The sequence below is a fragment of the Simochromis diagramma genome, unplaced genomic scaffold (assembly GCF_900408965.1).
Source record: "Simochromis diagramma unplaced genomic scaffold, fSimDia1.1 OVJJ01000636.1, whole genome shotgun sequence".
NCBI lineage: Eukaryota > Metazoa > Chordata > Actinopteri > Cichliformes > Cichlidae > Simochromis > Simochromis diagramma.
In genome coordinates, this window is record NW_024387022.1 from 29,301 (window position 1) to 53,268 (window position 23,968).

At 41.2% G+C, this 23,968-nt stretch overlaps 1 protein-coding gene and 1 long non-coding RNA gene across 3 annotated transcripts; one reads left to right on the plus strand and one right to left on the minus strand.

Moving 5' to 3' along the window:
- The first annotated feature begins 11,396 nt into the window (after nucleotides 1–11,396).
- LOC120739412 (NACHT, LRR and PYD domains-containing protein 12-like) lies at nucleotides 11,397–21,503 on the plus strand. Of its 2 annotated transcripts, XR_005697206.1 has the most exons (7): nucleotides 11,397–12,305; nucleotides 14,373–14,546; nucleotides 16,953–17,131; nucleotides 18,087–18,260; nucleotides 18,342–18,518; nucleotides 18,962–19,129; nucleotides 20,655–21,503. XR_005697206.1 is itself a non-coding variant. In XM_040041158.1 (4 exons), the coding sequence occupies exons 1-3, from the start codon at nucleotides 11,404–11,406 to the stop codon at nucleotides 16,361–16,363; spliced, it is 1,239 nt and encodes a 412-aa protein (XP_039897092.1). In that variant the 5' UTR covers nucleotides 11,397–11,403; the 3' UTR covers nucleotides 16,364–16,377; nucleotides 16,953–17,064. The 2 variants fall into 2 exon arrangements, 1 of the variants encoding a protein (XP_039897092.1); XM_040041158.1 differs by lacking the exons at nucleotides 18,087–18,260; nucleotides 18,342–18,518; nucleotides 18,962–19,129; nucleotides 20,655–21,503 and adding an exon at nucleotides 16,201–16,377 and having other exon boundaries at nucleotides 16,953–17,064.
- Nucleotides 21,504–21,965: 462 nt separating this feature from the next.
- Nucleotides 21,966–23,197, minus strand: LOC120739416. Its single transcript, XR_005697209.1, has 2 exons — nucleotides 22,593–23,197; nucleotides 21,966–22,513 (listed from the first exon to the last, which is right to left on the minus strand). It is a non-coding gene; the product is annotated as an uncharacterized LOC120739416 (long non-coding RNA).
- Nucleotides 23,198–23,968: the final 771 nt, after the last annotated feature.

Below are 23,968 nucleotides of genomic sequence, written 5' to 3' on the forward strand. Positions count from 1 at the left end.
AACACGGTGCAAGATCGCCATCTGCAGGACAAAACTAGTTTTTCTCGTCCTCCCCGTCAAAACTGACGCTGGAACATCATCATTGCATTATACAGTTTCCTCTCTAACTGGATGATGCTGTGAACAAGAACAGCTGTGGAACCATTGGCCATTTGCCGTAGTGTAGCTGAGTCAAAACAGCCCAAGTGCTGAGAGGGAAAACATGATGATTTATGTAAAGTCATAACTGGGTGCAGCAGCTGAGCTTTGACCTGTGAGCTGCAGCTTAAGCTTCTTTTATGGTTCAGTGTTTAATGTTTAAACTGTTTATGGCTGCACACACACCCACAGTCAGGTTGTATACATATTGAAATGTTATATGCAGTGTGGCAGCTGACCTTTGACCTTTAACCTGCGAGCTTCAGACTCATTGCTGGTGTGAGGTGTTTAATACTATTGAAGCTTGCAAACACACCCACATCCTCTGATTTGTTCTCAGGGTTGTTCAGTGTGTTGGAGTTGGAGCAGAAACCTGCTGCAGGTTAATTATTGATCAAACAATATCACACAAGGTGCAGCAGCTGACCTTTGAGCTGTGAGCTTCAGACTCTTTGCTGGTCTGAAGTGTTTAATGTGACTTCACCCTGCAGACACAGAGGACTGATGAAGCAGAAGATTGTCTCTGTTTCTACACAGACCTGGTCCAGACAGCAGAGCTGCAGAGTGAAGACATTCATGGGAAGAAGCTGAGTAAGTGCAACGTCCTCTTTGAATCCTGGATCAGGAAGTGAAGCCGGTGAATATTTGGTGTTTAAATAAGGTTTCTGTCTTTGACTCAGTCTGCTGTCACTTTGTTTCAGAGAGAAAAAGAGATTTCAGATTAACTGCATTATATGCTGAGTAACTAAATGCTGCTAGTCTGTGGTGTCACTCCCAGCAGCATCACATCATTTCTTTACTCTGACCTTTAACATCAGTTAACTTAGCTAGCAGAGCAGCTAGCAGTTAGAGTATGAACTCTGTGTCAGCAGTCAGCTTGGTGCTGGTGGTCACCTGGTTTCATGTTTGCTGATGATCCAGATGTGTCCACATAATTATTTATTTCTGTAAATTGAAAGACTTTACAGATAAACAACAGCAGCCCTCTGGCTGGACTCTAACCTGTGAGTTTCCTGTGACTGAAACCACAAGCTGACATTTTCCTTCTGAAGCAGCTGAATGGATGTTTGAGTTTACCTGCATACATGGTGCAAATAAACCCGCTTTAGATGGTTTGGAGGTGGAGCCCAAAGCAGCACAGGATTTTAATGTGATTGGTCACTTTGATGAGGTGGCTGTAACTCAGGTGGTCGAGCAGATCACCTGCTAACCAGAAGGTTGGTGGTTTAATGCCAGTCTGCATGATGTCCTTGGGCAAGATACTAACCCCATGTTGCTCTCCGATGCATCCATTACAGTGTGAATGTTAGACAGGAAGCACTTAGAAACATGGAAAAAGTGCTTGTGTGAACGTACAAGTTGTGTAAAGCTTGTGTTTGAAAAATAAAGTTTATTTATTATTATTTATTTTATAATAAAGTTATTTGCTGTGCAGCAGTGGAAATACTGACAACTATAGCTGGATTATTTCTTTTAACTATTTTAAACCAGAGGCTTCAGAGGCAGGTTCAGCAGCCTCTGCACTGCTGTGCCATCAGTCTGTTGGACAGTATTTGATAGATTTCATCAGGGAAAATGAAGGAACGTCAACAACTGGTCAGAAACACTTATGCTTTATACATCATGCTTTTCTTATGCAACATCCTCACATGAATCATGAAACTTGGACAACATTTAAAGTATCGTAGCTCTGTTGTTACATTTACTTACTGTTGTTTTAATGGTAATAGTCAAAGTGTGATCGGTGAATTGTGAACAGCAGAAAGGAGGAAAGCACTAATGCTGGCACAAGGGGCCACATGCCAGTGTACTCCAAGTGCCAGCCTGGGTAAATGGGGAGTGTTGCATTAGTAAGGGCATTCTGAACTAAAGCTTTACCAAATAAAATGCGTGGATCATAATGAATAAGACTGTCATGCTACTGATGGCTGAAAGAAAAGGAAGAGGAGGAAGGAGGCATGTTAGGAGTAGGGATGGGTATCGTTTAGGTTTTATCCGATACCGGTGCCAAACCGGTACTTTTGAAACGTGTCTGTGCTTAATCGGTGCTTGAACCGGTGCTTAAAGAATGGAGAACACAAACTTTGTCCTAAAACCTCTCATGTTTAGCTGTTTTTTTTGTAAAAAGACAACAATGTTAGCCTTTGTTGCAGCTATAGGGCATAAATGGTTTCACTCTATCAAACAAGAAGACAGACACATGTAACTACGACGGTGTTTGCTAGTTCACCTTACGTGCATTATTGTAATAACGTGGTTAGCCTACTCAACATAAATTACACACGAACAACATTAAGCTACTCACCCAGAGAAGAACGGCTGCTGCTGCCATCATCATCCTCATCATTTCTGCTACACTGGCAGGGCTAGGGGCCAGGACTCTCCTCTTCGGGTTCTTGGGGGATGTTGCTAACTCCGGGTCCGATAACAGGCACCACACCCGCAGTAGATGCGCTCGGTGTGAGGTCTCACAGCAAGCTATGAAATACGGTGCATTTCTCGGCTTTTAAAGAAACGCTATGTGTCGCCGGGTGTTTCATGGTAAACGGACTGATTCTTATATAGCGCTTTTCTACTCTCCCGGAGTGCTCAAAGCACTCTATACAACATGCCATATTCACCCAATCACACCCATTCTCACAAGCACTTTATCTTCACTCAGTGCTTTCTAAGTACATTCACACTCCGATGGATGCATCGGAGAGCAAGTTGGGGTTAGTATCTTGCCCAAGGATACTTGACACGCAAACTGGAGGAGCTTTGGATCGAACCATTAACCTTCCAAACAGTAGGTGACCAGCTCTATCTCCTGAGCTACAGCCTCCCTGTTTCATCAGATTTGAGGTGCTACCACCTTTGCACAGTATCACAGTATCACCTTAAAGCACTTGTTGCAGGCTGCTGAGTTTGCATCTTTTGCTGTGAAGTACAGCCAGACTTTGACCGCTTCGCCTTGGGCATTTTTAATCTGTAGCTCTGCTCTAAAAGAACATACGTACCTGGGCCCGCCAACTATCCTTGGAAAGGTAAAATGATTGGCTAGAGTCCAAAGTGTATGACATCTCAGGAAAAAAAAGCACCGAAATAAAGCACCGAAATGTGCACTGCTTTTCGGTCTGGTTACTACCGTTTATGACAGAAACGGTGCCATCATGGCACCGGATACCGGTACCCATCCCTAATAACGTCTTTAGAAAGGGATTAATGAGAATATTAATGGTGTGCAAAACTGTGCGGCCTTTAACAAGATTTCCTGTGTATTTAGCAGGTGAAGTTATGTCAGTTGACCACAGACTGTTTTCTTATTTCAGTAGAGGGAGTTTTACTAAACATGGACATGGTTAGAATTGGGACCTTAAAAATTGTAACAGTGCACTTAAGAGAAAACCTGTCAGGTGATGATGTTTTGTGTTTTGATGAGCTAATAATCAGCTCTCTTTTTCTCATTTTTGTTCTAAGAAGGCCTGCAAAATTGAATTAACAGCGCTGTAAATATTTTCGGGAGAACAAATATAAGGTGAGCTTTTCCAGATTACAATGGGCTGACCTGTGGGGACCTGATCAGGTTGTAAGTCCCTGTCTAAAATGAATGCAGCGAGTCAATCCAGTCCAAGAGCATAAAGAACTCTTTTCCTAAAAAACAAAAAACTAAAGAAAATAAAACAAATGAATGAGCTCATGTTGCTGAGGGTGGAGAATCTGATTATTTGCGCAGGAGTCTCCACTATCAGCAATATCTGGTGTGAATGCGTGTGATTGGACTGACGACGTGGACTAAAGGTTGGACTGACTGGACACTGAGATAAAGACTGGACCAAGGGTAGGATGAATAAATGTTGACAAACAATTCCCCACACTGGCAAGAGAAAGGGGATGCTTTGCTTTGCTTTGCTTTGCTTTTGCCATGAGCAGGAGGAGCGGAAGACTTAATTCTGGGGCTGCTGATGTTTGCTTTGAGAAAATTCTGTTTTATTGACTGGGTTTAGATTATGGTAGTACATTATATAGTGGGGAAAATACCAAATGCTAAAGGGGAGAAAATGTTGGATGTTACTCATGTTACTATTAACAAAAGCAGGCCACTGTAGAAGTCAATTAAATTTGATAGAGGAAAATAATTACAACCAAAGTAATATTTATGAGTCAAATAGGGGATCGCTAGACTTTTCATATAAAAATGCAGTTATAGAATAACAAAGACTGACCAAGTGACCAAGGTTTTTTTCCCTTTTAAACAGTAAATTATTAAAAGAGCTGGTACTGGAGGGAGACAGGAGCAAAGTAACGAAAGCATATATATTTTGGGTAAGTCTGAAAAAGTAAAATAAAATGTACCATTACATTAAGAGGAGCAGGAAACAAAAGGGAGAAAAGTCCTGACGGTGGATTACACTAGGTTGAAGCCTGAGAACCTGATTGAGCGTGTCACCAGCTTCAGTGACAGTAACCTCTGGCTGGACTGGGTGGCTCAAAATGCTAAAGAACAACATGTATCTGATTGTGTTGCCTGTGCTTCAGCTAGACCACGTTTGTTCAAGGAGCCCGCACCACTGTATCCAGAGGACAAGTGGGGCTATGACTGCATGTTGCGGTTGACTAGAGAAGCAGTGAGCACTGGCAACTGGACTATCTTGTCCAGCTTATTTCCCCTAATTCACAAGCAAACGCAAGTAGGACCATTCATGCCCAAGCGAAACAACTACACATGCTTTAAATTCTCAACGGATACGGTAAAGTACAAGTTGGGAGAAATTGACCCAAGTTGGTGCTCTGTCACAGTCACGGGGAGAACCACAAACAATGTAAGCCAAACGAACACTTTAATTGGAACATGGGCAAGAAGTGGGCTCTATTATTATTGTGGACGTAACACCCTTTTGGTTTGTGCCCATATGGGAAGTGAAGGGATGTGCGCAATGGTGCGACTCGGAGCTCCACTCATGCTAATTGGGAACAAAGTAAAAGCCATACCACAACGCAACACGGCCAGACGTAAGAGACACATTTTGTTAAAGAGAGGGACACAGGGGATACATGCTTATGACCCTAGAATGAACTCGCCTACCTGGACTGACTCAATAGGAGTGCCCAGGGGAGTTCCAGATGAGTATAAACTAGTGGACCAAATAGCTTCAGGATTTGAAAGTATGTTCATATGGATAACTCCAAATAAGAATGTTGATTGCATAAACTATGCCCATTATAATGTGCTGAGACTCTCTAACCTGACCAGAGATGCCATGGAGGGGTTCGCCGAACAGTTGGGTCCGACCTCGCTGATGGGAGTGCAAAATCGAATGGCCCTAGACATGTTGTTGGTGGAGAAAGGGGGCGTGTGTGCCATGTTTGGAGCAGTGTGTTGTACCTTTATCCCCAACAACACTGCTCCAGATGGCTCAGTAACCCGAGCTCTGGAGGGGCTGAAAACTCTGTCTAACACCATGCATGAGCACTCGGGAATTGACAATCCACTGGACAGCTGGATGACCTCAGTGTTTGGGAAATGGAAGGGGTTTTTCATGTCTGCAATGTTTTCCACTGACGCTTTTTAGGGATACTGGTCACCTGCGGTTGTTGTCTCATTCCTTGCGCCAGAGGACTGCTGGAAAAGGTAATAACGAGGGCAGTGGACCCCGGAACGGTGGTTCCGGTGGCCATGATGCCATTGATGGACTTAGAAGTGGCCAAATGGGCCGAGGAGTGACACAACACGAAGTGTGGTGACCTTTCTTTTTGAAAGGTCAAGAGAGGGAATGTGGGAATAAAGAAAATACTTTACTGCTACAATATAGCCTTCATCATTAACATTGCATTAAAATATTTATTAAAGCTACTGGCATTAGCCTAAAACTTTTATTAAAGGTGCAGCTATAATCATTGTATACACACATTGCATATTGTGATCATGAAAGAGTTGATGCTCAGTATATTCAAGGTCTTAAGCTTCGTTGGGCGCGATGTCCCGATGATCTATTGTGTAAGTGACTTGGATCAGCAGAAGGTTAAACTGCATACACGCTTACAAACACAAATGATTTAAACATAGGCCAGGCCGAGGCCTGGAATTCATTTAGCTTCTAACTGCAGTTGAGCTGCCTAGTAACAAGTGACAGAAGAAGAGTCAAGAAATTGTAAGTCCCCAGGAATCATCTGGAGATAGGGTTGGGCAATTGAAAGGTTTTATTTTGTTTAGCATAATCTCTTTTGTTATATTTTAGCCTTTTAACATGCAAGTAAACTTAATGGGATAAATTACGAATTATGTTGTGTTTTTTAGGAAACACGAAAAGGGGGAGAACTGTCATGTAATTATTATATTCTTAGTGCTTATTTTCTGATTATATTGTTTTATGTACTTTAATAATGAAGCTTTGTAAAGCAAGGCCACTTTTGACTCACAAACTAAGTGCTCAGCCAGACTGAAAAACAGGAAGTTAGTGTAGAAATATACAAGCATATTAATAAATACGGGAAGCCAGAAAGAAAAGAGGAACTTGTGCCATATAAGGAGTTGTTGAAACTGTGTGATGTGTAAAGTACCAAAATAACACCTATATGAGACACATCTTTAGATTCTAATGTTAGAGATCCTGCAACTGCCGAGACCTCTTCCCTCTGACCCCTCCCCAAACCCTCAAACCCTCCTACCCACCTCGACATACAAACTCTGTGTGGCTTCACGTGTTCTGTTGATGTTTACATGATCAAAATAACTTGAACACAAACACAAACAAACAAAGAGGAAGACCGCACTGGAAGGAAAAAACTACAAGTCCCAGCATCCTCTGTGTTTAGGGAGCAGCAGTGAAAGTGAAAGTATTGAGCCTCCGTTCAGAGCAGCAGCAGGAGGAGGAAGGTGGAGCTGAGGCAGGTGAGTGTTAACATGAATATGTTTCTTCTTATGACATAAAATAATTCCACGCTGTTTGTGTCTGTGGGTGAAATGTGAGGCCGGTCGGCTCCTCTGAGCGCTGGTTTCCTGTAAGCAGAGAGGAAGTGAGTTTAGCTGAGCCTCCGTTTAGTGTGAGAGAGCAGGAGGAGAGTGAGAGCTGTGCTGAGGCAGGGTGAGTGTTAACACCGCTCTGACATTACTGTGTCTCTGTGGCGGGAACAACAGGCTCCGTCAGTGGAGGCAAAAATAATCAGACTTTGGTTTTTCAAAGGAAACAACTTTATGTCGGAAGTTCCCGCACGCTCATTGGATAACGATGTGTCAATCTCAAGTTATTAGCCAATGAGCGTGCGCATTCACAGAAAGACCCGCCTTTATCACGGGACTTTAAAAACTACAATGGCGACAGAAACTCCGTGAGTGGAGTTCAGGGTGACGTTATGAAACTGTGACGTTTGAGCCACTTCCTGTTCTCAGTCCCAGCGTCCTGATCACCGAGGTTTCTGTTGCTCTGATATCTGATATTGATTATATTGGTAAACAGGCTGTAGCATAAACATCAGGTCTGTTCTGAAAACTGGCTTTATTTTTTCAAAGTAAGGGAATATCTGTGGTCTGATACCGCGGGCTCATGGGCTAAGGACTTGGACTGACAACACAGATGATTGTGTTGTTTCTTATAAAGGCTTGTGTGTGTGTGCCTTCCTGTGTGTGTCCTTGTGTCAGTGGAACTGAATCAGTGTGTTAGAGAAAGTGCTCCTCTGCTGTGCCGTCATCGTGTGGATGCTTCTTTTAAAGTTGGAACTCATGTTTTTATGATCTGCTTCATTTCATTGAACCTTTATTTCTAACCATGAAGTCCCTTTGAGGTTACAGCCTCCTGGTTAGGTTTAGGCTGTTATTGTGCTTCAGGCTGAAATATGAGGAGTAAGGAGTGGGGCTGGTTAGCCCTCATGACCCTCACCATAACACATACGTCACAGGACAGTGTTTACCACAGAAACTCCATGAAATGATCAATGAGAACTTTAGAAACCCGTCAGTGTGATGCTTCCAGTACAACAGCACCTCTGAGTGTTTGTGTTTACCTCTCAGACTAACTCCACCCTGACATCAAGAAGATGGAGGAAGAGGATGGAGCAGGATCTGCAGCATCCAGCTGTGTGTCTGTGAGGAGTGACCGGTCCAAAGAAAACCCTCCACTGTTCAGTAATGAACCTGCAGCAACAATGTAAGAGAGCTGCTGACTCATTTATTCAGTGTAAATAATGATTTTTGATGCAATGGGAGAAGAAAAATGACAAAAACAGTTTTAAAAATAAGGATTAAAATATTAAAAACTATATTTTTGAGTTTCCTGATGTAGTACAAAAATATATGAACATAACTGTATATAGGACAGATATTTTACGGTTCTTTTAGGCAGCACCAAAAAACAAAAAGACTATTTTTAAGCTGTCTGAGGTAGTGAGTCAACATGTCACACTGGGTCAAAGGTCAGGGAGTAAAAGTGTGTTTTAAAGGAGGTTTAAAAGCAGCGAGTGAAGGAGCCTGTCGAGGTAAATCGTTCCATAACTGATCAAATTCAGTTGGTGGACCTCTGTGTGAAATCAAGCATCTGGTTCACAGAGAGGATAACCCTCAAATGGGCTGTACAACATTATATAGGGAGACAAAAACAGAGATTATCGTAGCCATCGCTCTCTCGCATGGACGTGGCGGTCTTGCTGTCTGCTGCGAATCCTCCCCGTACCTCCGTGACCTCGTCTGGTATCTGCTCCCTCCTCTGTAAGAGACAGTAAAGGAAAACACGTCTCTGCCTAGTCTTGAAAATCTAATCTTATCATCCATTGTTCTTCTAGGGCCTCTTCTTCTTGTGGCCTCAGCTAACTGCTAATGTTTAAATGGCTAACATTAACATGTGTACCAGCCAGGTTAACATTTATGATGAACTATGATTAATTAACTGATGTTGAAACTGGAGCTTTACTGACCTCTGAAATTCCTCCTAAAGTGTTATTCAGTGTTGTGACAGTCAGCTGCTTCAGCTGCTGCTGGGATGGGCTGTGGCAAAGAGAACAGAGAAAATCAAAATCAGAGTTTTTCTCTGAATTAAAAGCAAGGAAACAACAATATATTCTACATGGTGAAACTGATGGTTTCTGGTGTTTGGGTCTGTTTTTCTGTATTTATGCAGATAAAGTGTAAACTCAGATGAATTATACCATCAAATGTTAAAGGAAAATATGAGGATGAGTGTCTGTGAGCTGAGAAGGACGTGAAGCGAGCAGTTTATCCCAGAGCTGAAGCTGCTCTGTGTGCAGAGATGAGCTCAGATTCCTGCTGTGATTGATCAACAGTCACAGAAATGTAAACTTGTAGTTATTACTGCAGTATGGTCACAGCAGATACTGATAAACATGTATTATGAGGATGGATGATCAAGTTTCTCACTCTCTCCTTTAAATCTCAGTTTTTTTCTTCTTCACAGTTTATCTGTTAATTTATTAATGAATAACACTGAAAGAGTTTCTGTTATATTTCCCCTTGAACATCACCTTATTAGGGCGGCATTAGGAAATAGCCCCCCTCCAAAGAATGAATAAATGAATGATGATAATAATAAAAGGATTAAAAAGCAGAGCTCAGAGTGGTAGAATGGTCAAACATGGATCCACGGGTGGTTCAACTGCATTTGGTGACGTGACTAAAGCAAATCTTTCAAATAATCCCACCATCAACGGGATGTTGTCTCCTTTACTACGGTTACTTTACTTGGTCACCGTGTGAATTTCTTTGAAATGAACCAAATTCTTTTATTTGTTGGTTGTTGCATATTTAACCTCTACAGTCAGGAAAGGAGGAGATGAGGCCTCAACAATGTTGGGTTGTAGCTGTGGTTCAGGTTAGAGTGAGTGTCCATGGAATAAATGTAAGTCAGTGAACTGGAAACATGACTGTGTTAAAACTTTGTTTTCCTTTTTGTAATGAGTCTAATCAAAGGTGGACAGAAGTATCTCCACTTTGACTTTTCTGTGTCACCATCAGAGCTTCTGCACAGTGTCGTCAAATCTGGATGTTTTTCACTAACAGTCAATGTTTTTAGTGATAAAGAAATGTGTTCACAGAGGGAGGAAGAGGAAAAGGAGTGGTGTTTGTGAGGAGGAGCAGCTGTCCTGCTGTGCTTTGTGTCAGGACGTCCTGAAGGATCCACTCTCTACCAGCTGTGGACACTGGTTCTGCAGACAGTGCATCTCCTCATACTGGGACCAGTCTGCTTCATCAGGAGACTCCTCCTGTCCCCAGTGTGGAGAAAGATCCAGAAGCAGAGCTGGACTGCAGACAGCCAGTCAGAGCAGCTGTGTACAAAGTAAGACTGAACATCTGTCTGTTGATGGACTCATTTCTGAAAACTGGACTTCTTGTGTTGTTCAGACATTGAAGAGTTTTCTTTCTCTTTAGTCTCATTGTTTTTCTTTCTTTCAGCAGATGTTGGTCTGCAGGAGGTTTTAGATGAACATAAGATCAGTCTGAGGAGGAGATGTGAACGTGTGACTGAAGGAAGTGATGAAACAGGAAGTAGAACCCTCCTCAACAGGATCTACACTGAGCTCTACATCACAGAGGGACAGAGTGAAGAGGTTCATACCCAACATGAGGTGAGGCAGCTGGAGACAGCTTCCAAGATGGACGCCCTCCATGACGCTCCAATCAGGTGCCAGGACATCTTTAAAGCCTTACCTGACCAACAGAGACCCATCAGAGTGGTTCTGACCAACGGCGTGGCTGGTGTTGGAAAAACCTTCTCAGTGCAGAAGTTCACTCTGGACTGGGCAGAGGGCTTGGAGAACCAACATGTCAGTGTGGTGGTTCTGCTTTCATTCAGGGAGCTGAACCTGATCAGAGATGAGCAGTACAGTCTTCTGGAGCTGCTCCATGTTTTCCATCCAACATTACAGAAGGTCACAGCAGAGAAGCTGGCTGTCTCTCAGCTTTTGTTCATCTTTGACGGCCTGGATGAAAGCAGACTTTCATTGGATTTCACCAACAGGAAGCTGCTGTCTGATGTCACACAGAAGTCATCAGTCAGCCAGCTGCTGACAAACCTCATCCAGGGGAATCTGCTTCCCTCGGCTCTCGTCTGGATAACTTCCTGACCTGCAGCAGCCAATCAGATCCCTCCTACATGTGTTGACAGGCTAACAGAAGTACGAGGCTTCACTGACGCCCAGAAGGAGGAGTACTTCAGGAGGAGATTCAGTGATGAAGAGCTGTCCAGCAGAATCATCTCCCACATGAAGACATCCAGGAGCCTCCACATCATGTGTAGTATCCCAGTCTTCTGCTGGATCACTGCTACAGTTCTGGAGCACATGTTGACTACAGAGCAGAGTGGAGAGCTGCCCAAGACCCTGACTGACATGTACTCACACTTCCTGCTGGTTCAGACAAAGAGGAAGAAGAACAAGTACCATGAGGGACATGAGATGAGTCCACAGGAGCTGACGAAGGCTGACAGGGAAGTTCTTCTGAAGCTGGGGAGGCTGACATTTGAACATCTGGAGAAAGGAAACATCATGTTCTACCAAGAAGACCTGAAGCAGTGTGGTCTGGATGTGACAGAGGCCTTGGTGTACTCAGGAGTTTGTACAGAGATCTTCAAACGAGAGTTTGTAATCTTCCAGAAACCAGTCTACTGCTTTGTTCATCTGAGCATTCAGGAGTTTCTGGCTGCTGTCTACATGTTCCACTGTTTCACCAACAGGAAGACAGAGGTGTTTGAGGACTTCCTGGGACAAAAGTACAGTGGGTCATCTCTGGATGATTTCCTAAAACAAGCCATGGAAAAGTCCCTCCAGAGTAAAAATGGCCACCTGGACCTGTTTGTCCGCTTCCTTCATGGCCTCTGTCTGGAGTCCAACCAGAGACTCTTAGAAGGTCTGCTGGGTCAGACAGAGAACAGTCCAGGAACCATCCAGAGAGTCATCGAGAACCTGAAGAAGATGAACAGTGATAAAATCTCTCCTGACAGAAGCATCAACATCTTCCACTGTCTGATGGAGATGAACGACCTCTCAGTACATCAGGAGATCCAAGAGTTCCTGAAGTCAGAGAACAGATCAGAGAGACTTTCTGAGATCCAGTGCTCAGCTCTGGCCCACATATTGCAGATGTCAGAGGAGGTTCTGGATGAGTTGGACCTAAAGAAGTACAACACATCATTGGAGGGACGACGCAGACTTATTCCGGTTGTGAGGAACTGCAGAAAAGCTCGGTGAGTCCAGATCTGATCATTAGCATTATTGATCAGTGCTAATTAGTAGTTTAGTTAGTGTCAGGTTTCATGTTTCACCTGTCAGAGGGGAAGTCCAGATGCTTTTCTATCCAAGCTCCTTAGACAACTACAGATGGACTATGAAGTGAGCATTGAAAACTGCATTTCTCCGTAAATTTTCTGCAAAGTCAAAACTTATTGATACTTTAGTCTTTAATAATTTAATTTCAGGGCCTCTTTAGTACCAGGTTTTAGTACTCAATTCTACTCAGAAAAATAATTAGAAGTTTGCATCTCCAGCCTCTACCAAACCAAAAAAAAAAAAAAATTACTGCTAGAGTTGCAGTGCTGAAAACAAACATATTCCAAGCCCGAGATGTGGATCTTTTACACGCCCTCTCCTTTAGAATCTTTGATCATCATCCACAAAGAGAACAAATGAGGGCCATAACGATCAATAGCACTGGCTAAAAGTTGATAAAAAAAGTTGGAACAATAACACCTGTCCATTGTTGGCCTGTAGCCCATGGCCAGGTCTGACTGCATTCAGTCTTGATCTTCCAGTAGCTACAGGTCCCAGTAAATTCCCTCTGTACTCTATCTGTAGGCTGATCAGCTCCAAGTCCACAACATTTCACCAATGCCAGGTTATGACTGTTATCATTGGCAGGCCAATCATTTGAAATAGTAAATCAGCTATAACCCATTGTTTCCAGGTGGCTAATTTTTGAGGCATAGATGATAAAGCTAAATTTAAAAGGTATAAATCTCCTGATCCATCCACCTGTTCCAATTATGCACTCACTCCTCGTTTCAATTAAATGAACACTTTTGGTGTCACAGCAGCACAGCTGACTATGTGGTTTGCATCCATGAAACACTTGTTAGATTTTCTCTGCCAATGCCAAACAGCTTACTCTGGTATTTACTTTTTCCGCTGTCATTTCCTGGATTGAATGTTTGAAGAAACAATTGGCCCATTTCTGGGAAATTTAAAGCTCATTAGCATGCAGAAGAACCAAACACAGCCACAACAGCCTGGCTCCACCTTATCCTGGTCACCAATTTGGTCACACACTACTGTGGCATAGCATTTGTTACAAGTCAGCCAATGTGGTTGTATTGGTTACTGACATGGACAGCACACCCAAGCTGATTCCACATGTGTTCAATGAAGTTAAGGTTAGGACTGCGGACAGGTCTTCCTCTCCACTCCCAAACGTAGTCGCTGATAAACCCCACTCTGTGCGTGCAAGTGTTGTCATCTGGAGGATAGAGTCCAGGCCCAGACTGTGGAGATATGGGATTGCCACTGGTTACAGTATCTCAGTATCTCTCTGCATTGAGATTTCCTCCAATAATGCAAAGCCTTATTTTTCCAGTGAGTAAGATTCTGCCCCACACCATCACACTGCTTCCACCGAAAGCTGTTACCCGATTGGTGCAGCAGTCAGCATAGTTTCTCCTTAACCAAATCATTTAAATATGGTATACTTGGAGCAGACATCAACTGACCACCGTAGCAGGGTTCATGCTCACAGGCACCAATCAAGAACCTGATTAGCAGCACCTGGGCTACTAGAAGCTCAAAAGAAGAGTCAATAACAGAATAAGCTGTTTGGCACTGGCATAGATTTGGCAAGATTTTTTCATGGTTGCAACCGACATACTCAAATCTGCTGCTCAACCCACAAATGGATTTTCCTTCTTTTCCTTAGAAATGGGCCACATTTAGGGGAAGATAATCAGGATTTTCATGGTATAAGATGCCAAAAAGCATTGTTATAGCAAAGGAATATTCTACCAACCCAAATTTCCTTTTCTTTTGTGCTAAGTTTATATCCTATATGTTACTTTTTCTTTAGTCGGACATTTGTAATAAAGTGCTATTTTGTATTTTATCAGAATTTTAGAGCTCAGTCGTCAAATTGTTCACACACAATCACAGATGAGATGTTGGCTTATTATGATGTTACCCTCTTTTACCTTCATATACATTCAGTCTGTGTTTATAATGGAGAGTTTCTGCTTTTATACTAACACATTTTATATTTTCTCTAATTGAAGACTGAATTCTTGTGGTCTCTCAGAGACTCACTGTGAAGTTGTGGCCTCAGCTCTCAAGTCAAACCCCTTCCATCTGATAGAGCTTGACATGAGTTACAATGACCTGCCGTGTCCAGGAGTCAAGCTTCTGTGTGCTGGTCTGGAGAGTCCAAACTGTCGACTGGAGACTCTGAGGTGAGTTCACTGACTGCAGCTGCTGTTATTTTTCTATAGTTCAGATATTTGGTGGAAAGTTTGAAACTTATTTCTGTTCATATACAGAGATGGGCAGTAACGCGTTACTGTAATCCGATTACTTTTTTCAAGTAACGAGTAAAGTAAGGGATTACTATTGCAAAAACGGTAATTAGATTACCGTTACTTTCCCGTAGGAACGCTGCGTTACTAAAACCGTGATTTTTTTGCGAGAATGTCTCATGACAGTGACGTTAGCAAGTGCGACGTTTGTGAAAACAGCTGTGTACAGAGCAACAATGGATAATATATCCAGTGTGGGAGAGAGTATGAGCGTGCAGCGTTTAAAGCGTGGAAGTACTGACCTTACTTTGAGTTTGATTCCATAAAAAGTGACAAAAACATTAGTGTCCGTTGTGCGTGGAAAGGAAACTTCTTTTTACAGCGAAAAAAACCCCTAAACTTCTGAGCAAGCACCGAGTGCTACGACATAATGGGAAATTCACAGAGAAACTCGCGGATTCTTCCACTGACCGCTGCGGCACACCTGCACCAGGGTAAACCTCCGCCTACCCTGCTCCTGCTTTACAGGTGAAAATAGAGCAAAAGGGCCGCTGAGTCTTTGACTTTATTTATTTTCTGCTGTGTTTTACTTGCATTTATTTGAAAGAGTGAGTGTAAACACACAAAAAAACAATTGTTTTATGTGCTGGAATGTGCAGAAAATAGGTTTAAATATTAAACAACTTTCTTTCAGTCAGAGAATGTTGCATATAATTAAATTTTTGCTTGATGCATAAAGTTAAAAGATTAAAACTAATAAAACAAGTTTTAAAAAAGGAGACTTTTCCATTTTGTATGATGGATTATGTAGAAAAAGTAGAATTGGGCTGAAAGATCTATTGCTTTTATCACCCATTCAGGTTGTAAATCGTGTTTTTAAAAAGTAACTAAGTAACTAAGTAATTAATTACTTTTGAAAATAAGTAATCAGTAAAGTAACGGGATTACTTTTTGGGGGAAGTAATCAATAATTAGTTACTGATTACTTTTTTCAAGCAACTTGACCAACACTGTTCATATATGTTCAGGATGTGTCTGCTTTGGAAATTCTTCCTTACCAAAAGTAACTACGACCTGCAGAATCCAAAAGACCAACTGTTTTTTTCTTTTGGCTCATTGTCAGAATGTAGCAGGATTCATTTAATTACTGAGAGTCTTTAAAATCAGGTTTCTAAATAATCCTCACACACAGCTTGAACCCCAGACTAAGGTACGGATTAGGATTGAGCCTGTAGTATAGATAGCTTTAGTAAATGCTATTGTGTGGAAAAATATGTGATGATAATGTTACAGATACTTGAAAGAATAACATCGCTAATTAGATTTTAATTTACATGATTTATTCTTTCAAATTTACTCAAACTGCTTTGGTTGTTACATTTGAGACAAAGTGAAACACATTCAGATAACTGTAATATTTATGATTTTAGTGCTCTGCACTTACAAAGATGAAGTCATATATTGCAGTTGCTTGAGGTGTGGTTAGTGTCTGACCTGCATGGTGTTTGAGAAAATCACATTGATGAGAACATATCTTAATAGCTAATCGATGATTTACTAGTGTGTGTGTGTGTTTTTTCTCTTCACTCAGACTGAAGGACTGCTGGTTGTCAGAGATCAGCTGTGCTACTCTGCTGTCAGCTCTGATGTCGAACCCCTCCCATCTGAAGCATCTGGACCTGAGTGACAATATCAGTCTGCAGGATTCAGGAGTGAAGCTGCTGTGTGCTTTTCTGGAGAGTCCACACTGTTGACTGGAAACTCTGAGGTCAGACACCAAATTTTAGTTGGGTGCTAAGATGCATATGATTTGGAAGTTGTAGTGACACTAAACTGCAGATATAAAACAATGATCAGTATACAATGAAAGTATGTCTCATGCGTGTTTTCAAAAAGACAAGCATCATTGTCAATTCAGTTCTGGATTTAACAGGGAGCCAATGAAGGGAAGCCAATATAGGAGAAATATGCTCTCTCTTTCTAGTCCCTGTCAGGACTCTTGCTGCAGCATTTTGGATTAACTGAAGGCTTTTCAGGGAGTTTTTAGGACTTCCTGATAATAATCCTGATAAAAACAAACTCATTCGAATACCTCTGTAAGGTTCATACTCCAATTATTGGTCACCTCAGAGAGATGAGGTCATGTGGTCAGGTTTGTTTGGAGTCTGACCTTCTTCCTGTTTGTGTCTAAAGTTTGATTCAATCTTAATGTTAACAGAAGGCTTGATGATGATTCATGATAATAAGTCTGTTGATTAAAAAAAAATAACCTCACTGATGAGGACATCAAAAAATGAAACTTAAGTGAAACTTAAATATCTACATCTTTTTTTCTTCATTCAGAATGACAAATTGCAGATTGTCAGAGGTCAGCTGTGATTACCTGAACTCAGCTCTGAAGTCCAGCCCCTCCCATCTGAGAGAACTGGACCTGAGCAGCAACTACGACCTGCAGGATTCAGGACTGAAGCAGTTGTGTGTTTTTTTTTGGAGAGTCCACGCTGTATACTGGAGACTTTAAGGTCAGCACCATGTTTTAGTTGTGCTGAGATAAACATGTGAAGAAGAAGAAGTCCAAATTAAGTTTGTTTCAAAGCTGAATATCTGAGCTTCAATGAGGTTTGAATTTCAGTGTGTGTTTATGGGTCTTTAACATAATTTAATGGATTCTCATAAATTTAGTATTTGTAATTCAGATAATTCTTGCAAAGAATTACTGCAATCTAAGAATGGCCAGAAAGTGCAGGTTTCTTTCTGCATCTTATTTCTAACATTAATTCAAATCTTCATTATCTCACTTTCACTTGACACTATACACAGTACAGCTGTGCGTCATTTAATTTAATACAGTAGTACTGTGTCATGTTTAACCGCCAATCAGAGCCAAGGATCAGACACTGACAGCCATTGACAGGTTTAACAGGTTTCTTGAACAGGTAGACAGTCCTCTGCTTGTTCTCCATGCGCCAATTCTTATCTACCAATCTGAAAAACACAGCCTTTTTTTCCAGGCGCAATGCCAGTGTCGCAGATGGTGTTGCAGCAGATGGGACCACTTCACCATCTTGACTGGAAATTACAGTCAAGATGGTAATTTAAAGAAACTTCAAATGTAAAGAAACTGTTAGCAGAAGAGCTGAGGGTGTTGTGTGCATACTCAATCCAAGTTAGATGGGAGCTCAAGGTGACTGAGTTTGCAGATACTTCACATCGTAAGACTGTTTCTACCTACTGGTTTGGCCAGGACTCACTCCAACAATTTATTTACCAGGATGCAAACCTGACGTTAAGCTCACCTTTGCCCCTAAAGCTTCACATGTCAAACACAGTAAGAGAAGCTGAAACACAGATGTGAAGAGCAGATGTTCATCAAATTATGATGTCACTCTGTTTTGTCTTCATATACATTCAGTCTGTGTTTCTAATGCAGATTTTCTGCTGTTATAAAAACACATTTTATATTTTCTCTAACCACAGACTGGCTGGTTGTGGACTCTCAGAAGCTCACTGTGACAATGTGGCTTCAGCTCTGAAGTCCAAATCCTCCCATCTGACAGAGCTGGACATGAGTTACAATAAGCTGCAGGATTCAGGAGTGAAGTGTTTGTCTGCTGGACTGGAGAGTCCAAACTGTCGACTGGAGAATCTGAGGTCAGTTCACTGACTGGTTTTTACTGTATTTCAAATCTTTATGTTTGAAACCTTTTTTTACATGTTTTATTCTTAAATTAGGTTGGAGTACTGCTGGTTGTCAGAGGTCAGCTGTGCTTCTCTAGTCTCAGCCTTAAAGTCCAGCCTGTCCCATCTGAGACAGCTGGACCTGAGTAACAACACTGATGTGCAGGATTCAGGAGTGAAGCATATGTGTGGTTTCCTGGAGAGTCCAGGATGTAAACTTGAAACTCTGAGGTCAGTCAGTATGTTTTAGTTCTGCTGAGATGAATATGATGTGAAAGTTGTGCTGACACTAAACTGCAGACATCAGGCTGATATTATACTGATCCACACTGAGGATCTTCATGGTAAAGTCTGTTTTCTTCTTTAGTCCATTGACTGTAGCAGGACAATATTCACATTTCAAACCTTCAAAGAAGAAGAAAAATCCTCCACTGCACAATTCACTCTGAAACGCTAAGATACTCCATTCCACCTTAAAATCTAGCTGACATTTAAATAAAAAGCAAAATCTTTTGTACAAAATCTGAGTGAAACAAATAAAAGTTCAGTAGTATGGCATCATGTGACAATTATATAGTTCTAGATTTTTAACCTTCTTCATCTTTCAACAGATGATGAAACACTGAATGACTTCAAGCTGAAACTTACTAATGAACAATTTTTTTCTTCTTCAGATTGGAAAACTGTGGTTTGTCAAAGATTGCCTGTGATTATCTGGTATCAGCTTTGAAATCCTCCTATCTGAGACAGCTGTACATGAGAAGAAACAACCTTCAGGATTCAGATGTGAAGCAGCTGTCTGATCTGGTGGAGAGCCCACACTGTAGACTGTAGACTCTGAGGTAAATAAATTGTTGGAGTGAGTCCATGGTACTTTCAGCAGTACTATAATTAACACAGTGAAGAATGAAAGCAAAACTCTGGTGTTTCCTGTAAATTTACAGCTTTCTCAGTACCTCTTTTCTCAGTGAAGCCTATGAGACAAGAACACAAAGAGAACAATGACTGTTTTTATTGTGTTCATGTCTACACGAAATACATTTGAAATCCAACTGACATCACAGATTTATAGAGACGTTGGTCCTCACTCATCAAACTGTGGGAGCATTAAATCTGATCTCACACTTTGTTTTCTCATTTCAAAACTAAACACCTGGTCAGTTTCATTTTTGTCACAGCCCTGAAATCAGAGAACTGTCATTAAATTTATTATCCATGTGATATTTACAGACCAGAAGCTCCGACATTCACGAATCACATTTGTACATGTGTCTTTCTTTCAGTACATTCGGTCATGTTTATTAGTCCAATGATATTTCAGAAACAGACGACCATCTTAAGTCTTTGTCTTTATCTGATGAGCATTAGTAAAAATCATAGTCTTGTGTCCTGTTACATATCACAGAGGCTGCGACTGAAAACTGTGATATTAATCTAATAGAATAATAATTACACTGCCATGACTTGATGATAAAGACATGATACTGAGTTAAATGTTGATTTACATAGTTAACATTTCAGCCAGAATTTTTCCAGCTTCAAATAGGTTGAACTTGAATGATGAAGGCTGGGGTAGATTTTTAAGCTAATACTCCAAAAGAAGTCAGGTTAAGTAAAGACAGATAATGGAAAAATATCCTGCGTATGCTGAACTTAATTCATAGTGCAAACCTGAGCCACTTGTTGCCCTGAATGGGACTAAAGTCCCTGCTGCTCTTTATACTGGATGTAACTCCCTCCAAGTAGAATGACAGACACAAGGTGTTCTTGATTCCTACTGGCATTTATTAGATGCCATGAGAACTGTACAAAACTGTACAAAGCAACATAAAATAATAAATTTTCACATTAAGCCGTTGTCATAGCGATGAACATTAAAACATATTATTCACTAACACAAAACATCCACAATCAGTTCATTTGACCTTTACAAAATGACGACTGTCTTACACATAAATAACATAAACTCGACAGGTCTGTCACAAATAAACATCTTATTTTCATACCAGCACATAAAATACTAATTACATGCTCTATTGGCCGCATTAACTTGAAGAGGTTAATAAAAACACCCTCTGTACCCAAACCTTGCTGCACACATCCCCAAATGTCTATCCACAGACTGAGAAAGGAAAGATGCTGCCCTCTACCGAGTGTGGCATGTAAAATATTGTCAAACCTAAACAACAGATTGAACATTGGTTCCATCCTGGACACATTATGTAGAACCTTTAAATGCGTGTTTAAAAACAACAATGGATTTATTAAACATAAATTGTTTTAAATTGTAAGTCAAAACTATGAAATTAACTTAAACTGCATAACTGCCACTTGTTATCCCCTCTGCTCTTTCGCTTCTCTCTGCAGGTGGAAATGATAAATAAGGTGGTGCATGTGCAGAGTGAGGATGGGCAGTGTCCTGATGGTGCAGAGAGGCTGAATCAGCTGCAGCATGTGTATAGAAACACTCTGGACTGGGCCAGGTGTTTAAGAGGTGGAGTAGAGACGAAGGTGATTAGAGCAGCTTTTAGTCTGTGTTTAATGACGCTAACAGAGATGAAGAGTCAGGCTGAAGAGAGCTGTTAAATTCACAAACCCTCCAATCTCACTGTACTGTTGGGGGGAGGTGACTATTATCACTGCACTTTCATGGTCTCACTGAGGTCTTGGTTCATTTCTGTCTCACTGTTCTAGAGTTTTTCAGGTTTTGTTTGTGAACCTTTGGTTTCCTGTTTTTATTTCTTGTATTATTTTCATATATTGTGAGAAGTAGTTAATGTGATTTGGGGACTATAATAACGATAATGTGATCATTTTATTTTATGGGTATTCTAATGATTGTCCAGTTCTGTAACCTAGTGTTTTGGTTCATGTGTTGTCTTTTATTATTACTCCCTCTTTGATGTTGCTGCTTGTATTCTGTGTAGTTTCCAAGCTGTTCAGTTGGATCTCCATTTAGCAGGTTTTTTGCTAAGCTTTTTAATCTCTATGAAACAAATTTGACTTTGAACAGAATATTTCATCAGTCATCATCATCACACTGTAATGATCATAGTGTTTGTATGTTCCCTGTCTCTTCCACAGACGAGTGGATCAAACTTTGCCTAGGGCTCCGTGCCTGCAAACATCTATATTTAGTATACAAATATTTTATACAAACCCCACAATCACGTGTGTGTGTATGTGTGTGAGCACTGAATAAAGTCTAACACTGTATGTTCTTTTTACTTGAGTTTTGCTCTTTAAAGAAAAAAGACTGAACTTTGAGCAGGTTACAGTCTCTTTCTTTGATTCCCGTCAAAAGTTCCTCGGAGGATATTGAAGCTGGACTTCAGTGAAGTTTAATGCGAGATGGAACGACTTCAGAGAGAATGGTGACCCCACACATAATAATAATAATAACGGCACTTGAGATTCTTTGATGAATACATATGACAGCACAGATCCAGTTTCACTCAAGTTTTTTTTTTTTGCTTAAACATCCTTTATTGTAAATATCCATGTTTTTACAGTTAGACTGTAGTAGTGTTGAATGGTAATATTAGCTAATTTAATTTTGCTGATCATTATCATGGACCTGCTTTGAGCGAGTGTCCAGATGTTCTTCAGTGTCTCATTAGTTTGAGACCCTAGGTGTCAAACTTATAGAACCATATCACCCATTAGAGCTCTTCTTTCTCACACTGCCAACTTACTTGTAGTTATTAGACGTTTTAGAGCTTTCAGACACCGCTCATGTGGAACGAGCTGCCAGGATGGATTCAGGGGATGGTTAGAGATTCGACTTTAAACTTTCTTTCAGGATGAGTGATAACACAAAATAATTATCTTCCAAACACATGCAGTTAGTGAGGTTAGGTTCACTGGTGGTTCTTGCCCATAGCTGTGAATGGTTAGCCCTGCATCAGAGTGACGACATGTCCAGGATGTACCCGCCTCTCACCCTGTGGAAGCTGGGATGTCTTCACTCAGGAAGCCATTGAAGTGGTGCGGGCCACAGCGTTCACAGTCACAAGGCTTTTATTTCTCACAACAAAGCTACTCAAATAAGGTTTGATCATTGCAGGAGAGAATCCTTCTGCCACTGTCTCTTTTTACTCGCAGGGAGAGGTTCCCTGAAGACCAGGATGCAAAGGAAGTGTGTTCCAGAAGGAAGAGGACCAGCTCTGAGGAAGCAGGTAAGCTGTAAAGGTGAGTAACTTCCTCCTCAGGTAGGGGAGGTGATGCTGGGAACAGGGAGACAAAAGCATTAGCAGGAGCAGACTATCAGGTTTAGACTGGATGCTCGAGCTGGTCCTTAACTACCTGTGTTTAATGAGGATGATGAAGGGCAGGAATCATGACTCCACCCCTGGATGATGGAGGAAACGCCTGCTCTGGACTCAGAGGGGGTCACAGAATCCACAACAAACCAGCACAGAACACGACAGAGACAACGTCCCCATTCATCAGCCGGATCATTTACATGGATGTTCATGCAGGGACATATGCTGTGCCAGTGTCTCTGAAGTGAAAATAATATAACTGATAATCGAGTGACTGTTAGAGTGGAGACACAACATGGCAGCTGTCATCACACTCCATAAATGATCAAAAACTGAAATTAAACTTTGAAAAATCAATGTCATGAAAAGCCCATATTTTACATGTAGGTCTTTGCGATGTAGTAAATAAAGTTTTAGTTTACATTTTTTATGAAAACCCAGCAATGTTTACTCAGTGAACCCTGATCTGCGAGAGGCAAAGAACACCACTCACTCAATATTGGCTGAAATAGCAGTGAGGTTAATCACATAGAAGCAACATGTACTGGAATGGTTTGGTTTCTGTTCTCTTCTTATGAATCTTTTAGTTTGAAGTTTTCTCAGAGTCTTTCCTGTCCATCCATCATATTCATCATGGTTACTAGTGTTGTGCGGATCGATCCTGAAATATAGATTCCTCCGATACCAATCATTGATGTTCTAGAATCGATTCTCACATTAAAATATCGATATTTTAGTAATTTAGGGTAAATTTGCAGTTTATCATTAACAGGAACACAGTGGAAAGAAACTATAACATTCGGATTGTCTACATTCAAAGGAACTACTTCCTCTTCCGCCTTTCATAGTCAAGTGCAAAATACGGCTGTGTAAAAGTCTCACAGCCTCTTGGCGTGCGCACTCACAACAATGGCTGAGCGAAATTGGAGTCATGTGCGGACGTATTTTACCTCCACAAACAGCTGAGACGTGGTTTGCGATACATGTGGCAAAAAAGTGCTCCAAGAGTGAGGTGTTGTGGCCACACTTGCCAACCTTGAGACCTCAGAATTAGGGAGACATTCAAAATACATTTTACAGTGTTTATTTATCGGGTAAAATACGTTAAATGTCACCGTTATAAACTCTGCCGTCTGCTCCTTGCTATCTAAAATATAACTGTGTGAAAACCCCAGAGGAACCCTCCCGAGGGATTAATAAAGTTAAATTTAATCTAATCTAATAACTTTAATCTCAGCCAAACCGATTTACTCACGAACAAATAAAACACTGAAAAAGCCAAACAATAACATTTTTAAGTTATCAAAGTGACTTATATATCATGTTTAACCCGAGTAGTGAAAGACCGCGGGGGTTTGAAGACGATGTGTCGGTCGGCTCAGATATTTGAGGTTTACACAGCTACATTCTCACCTG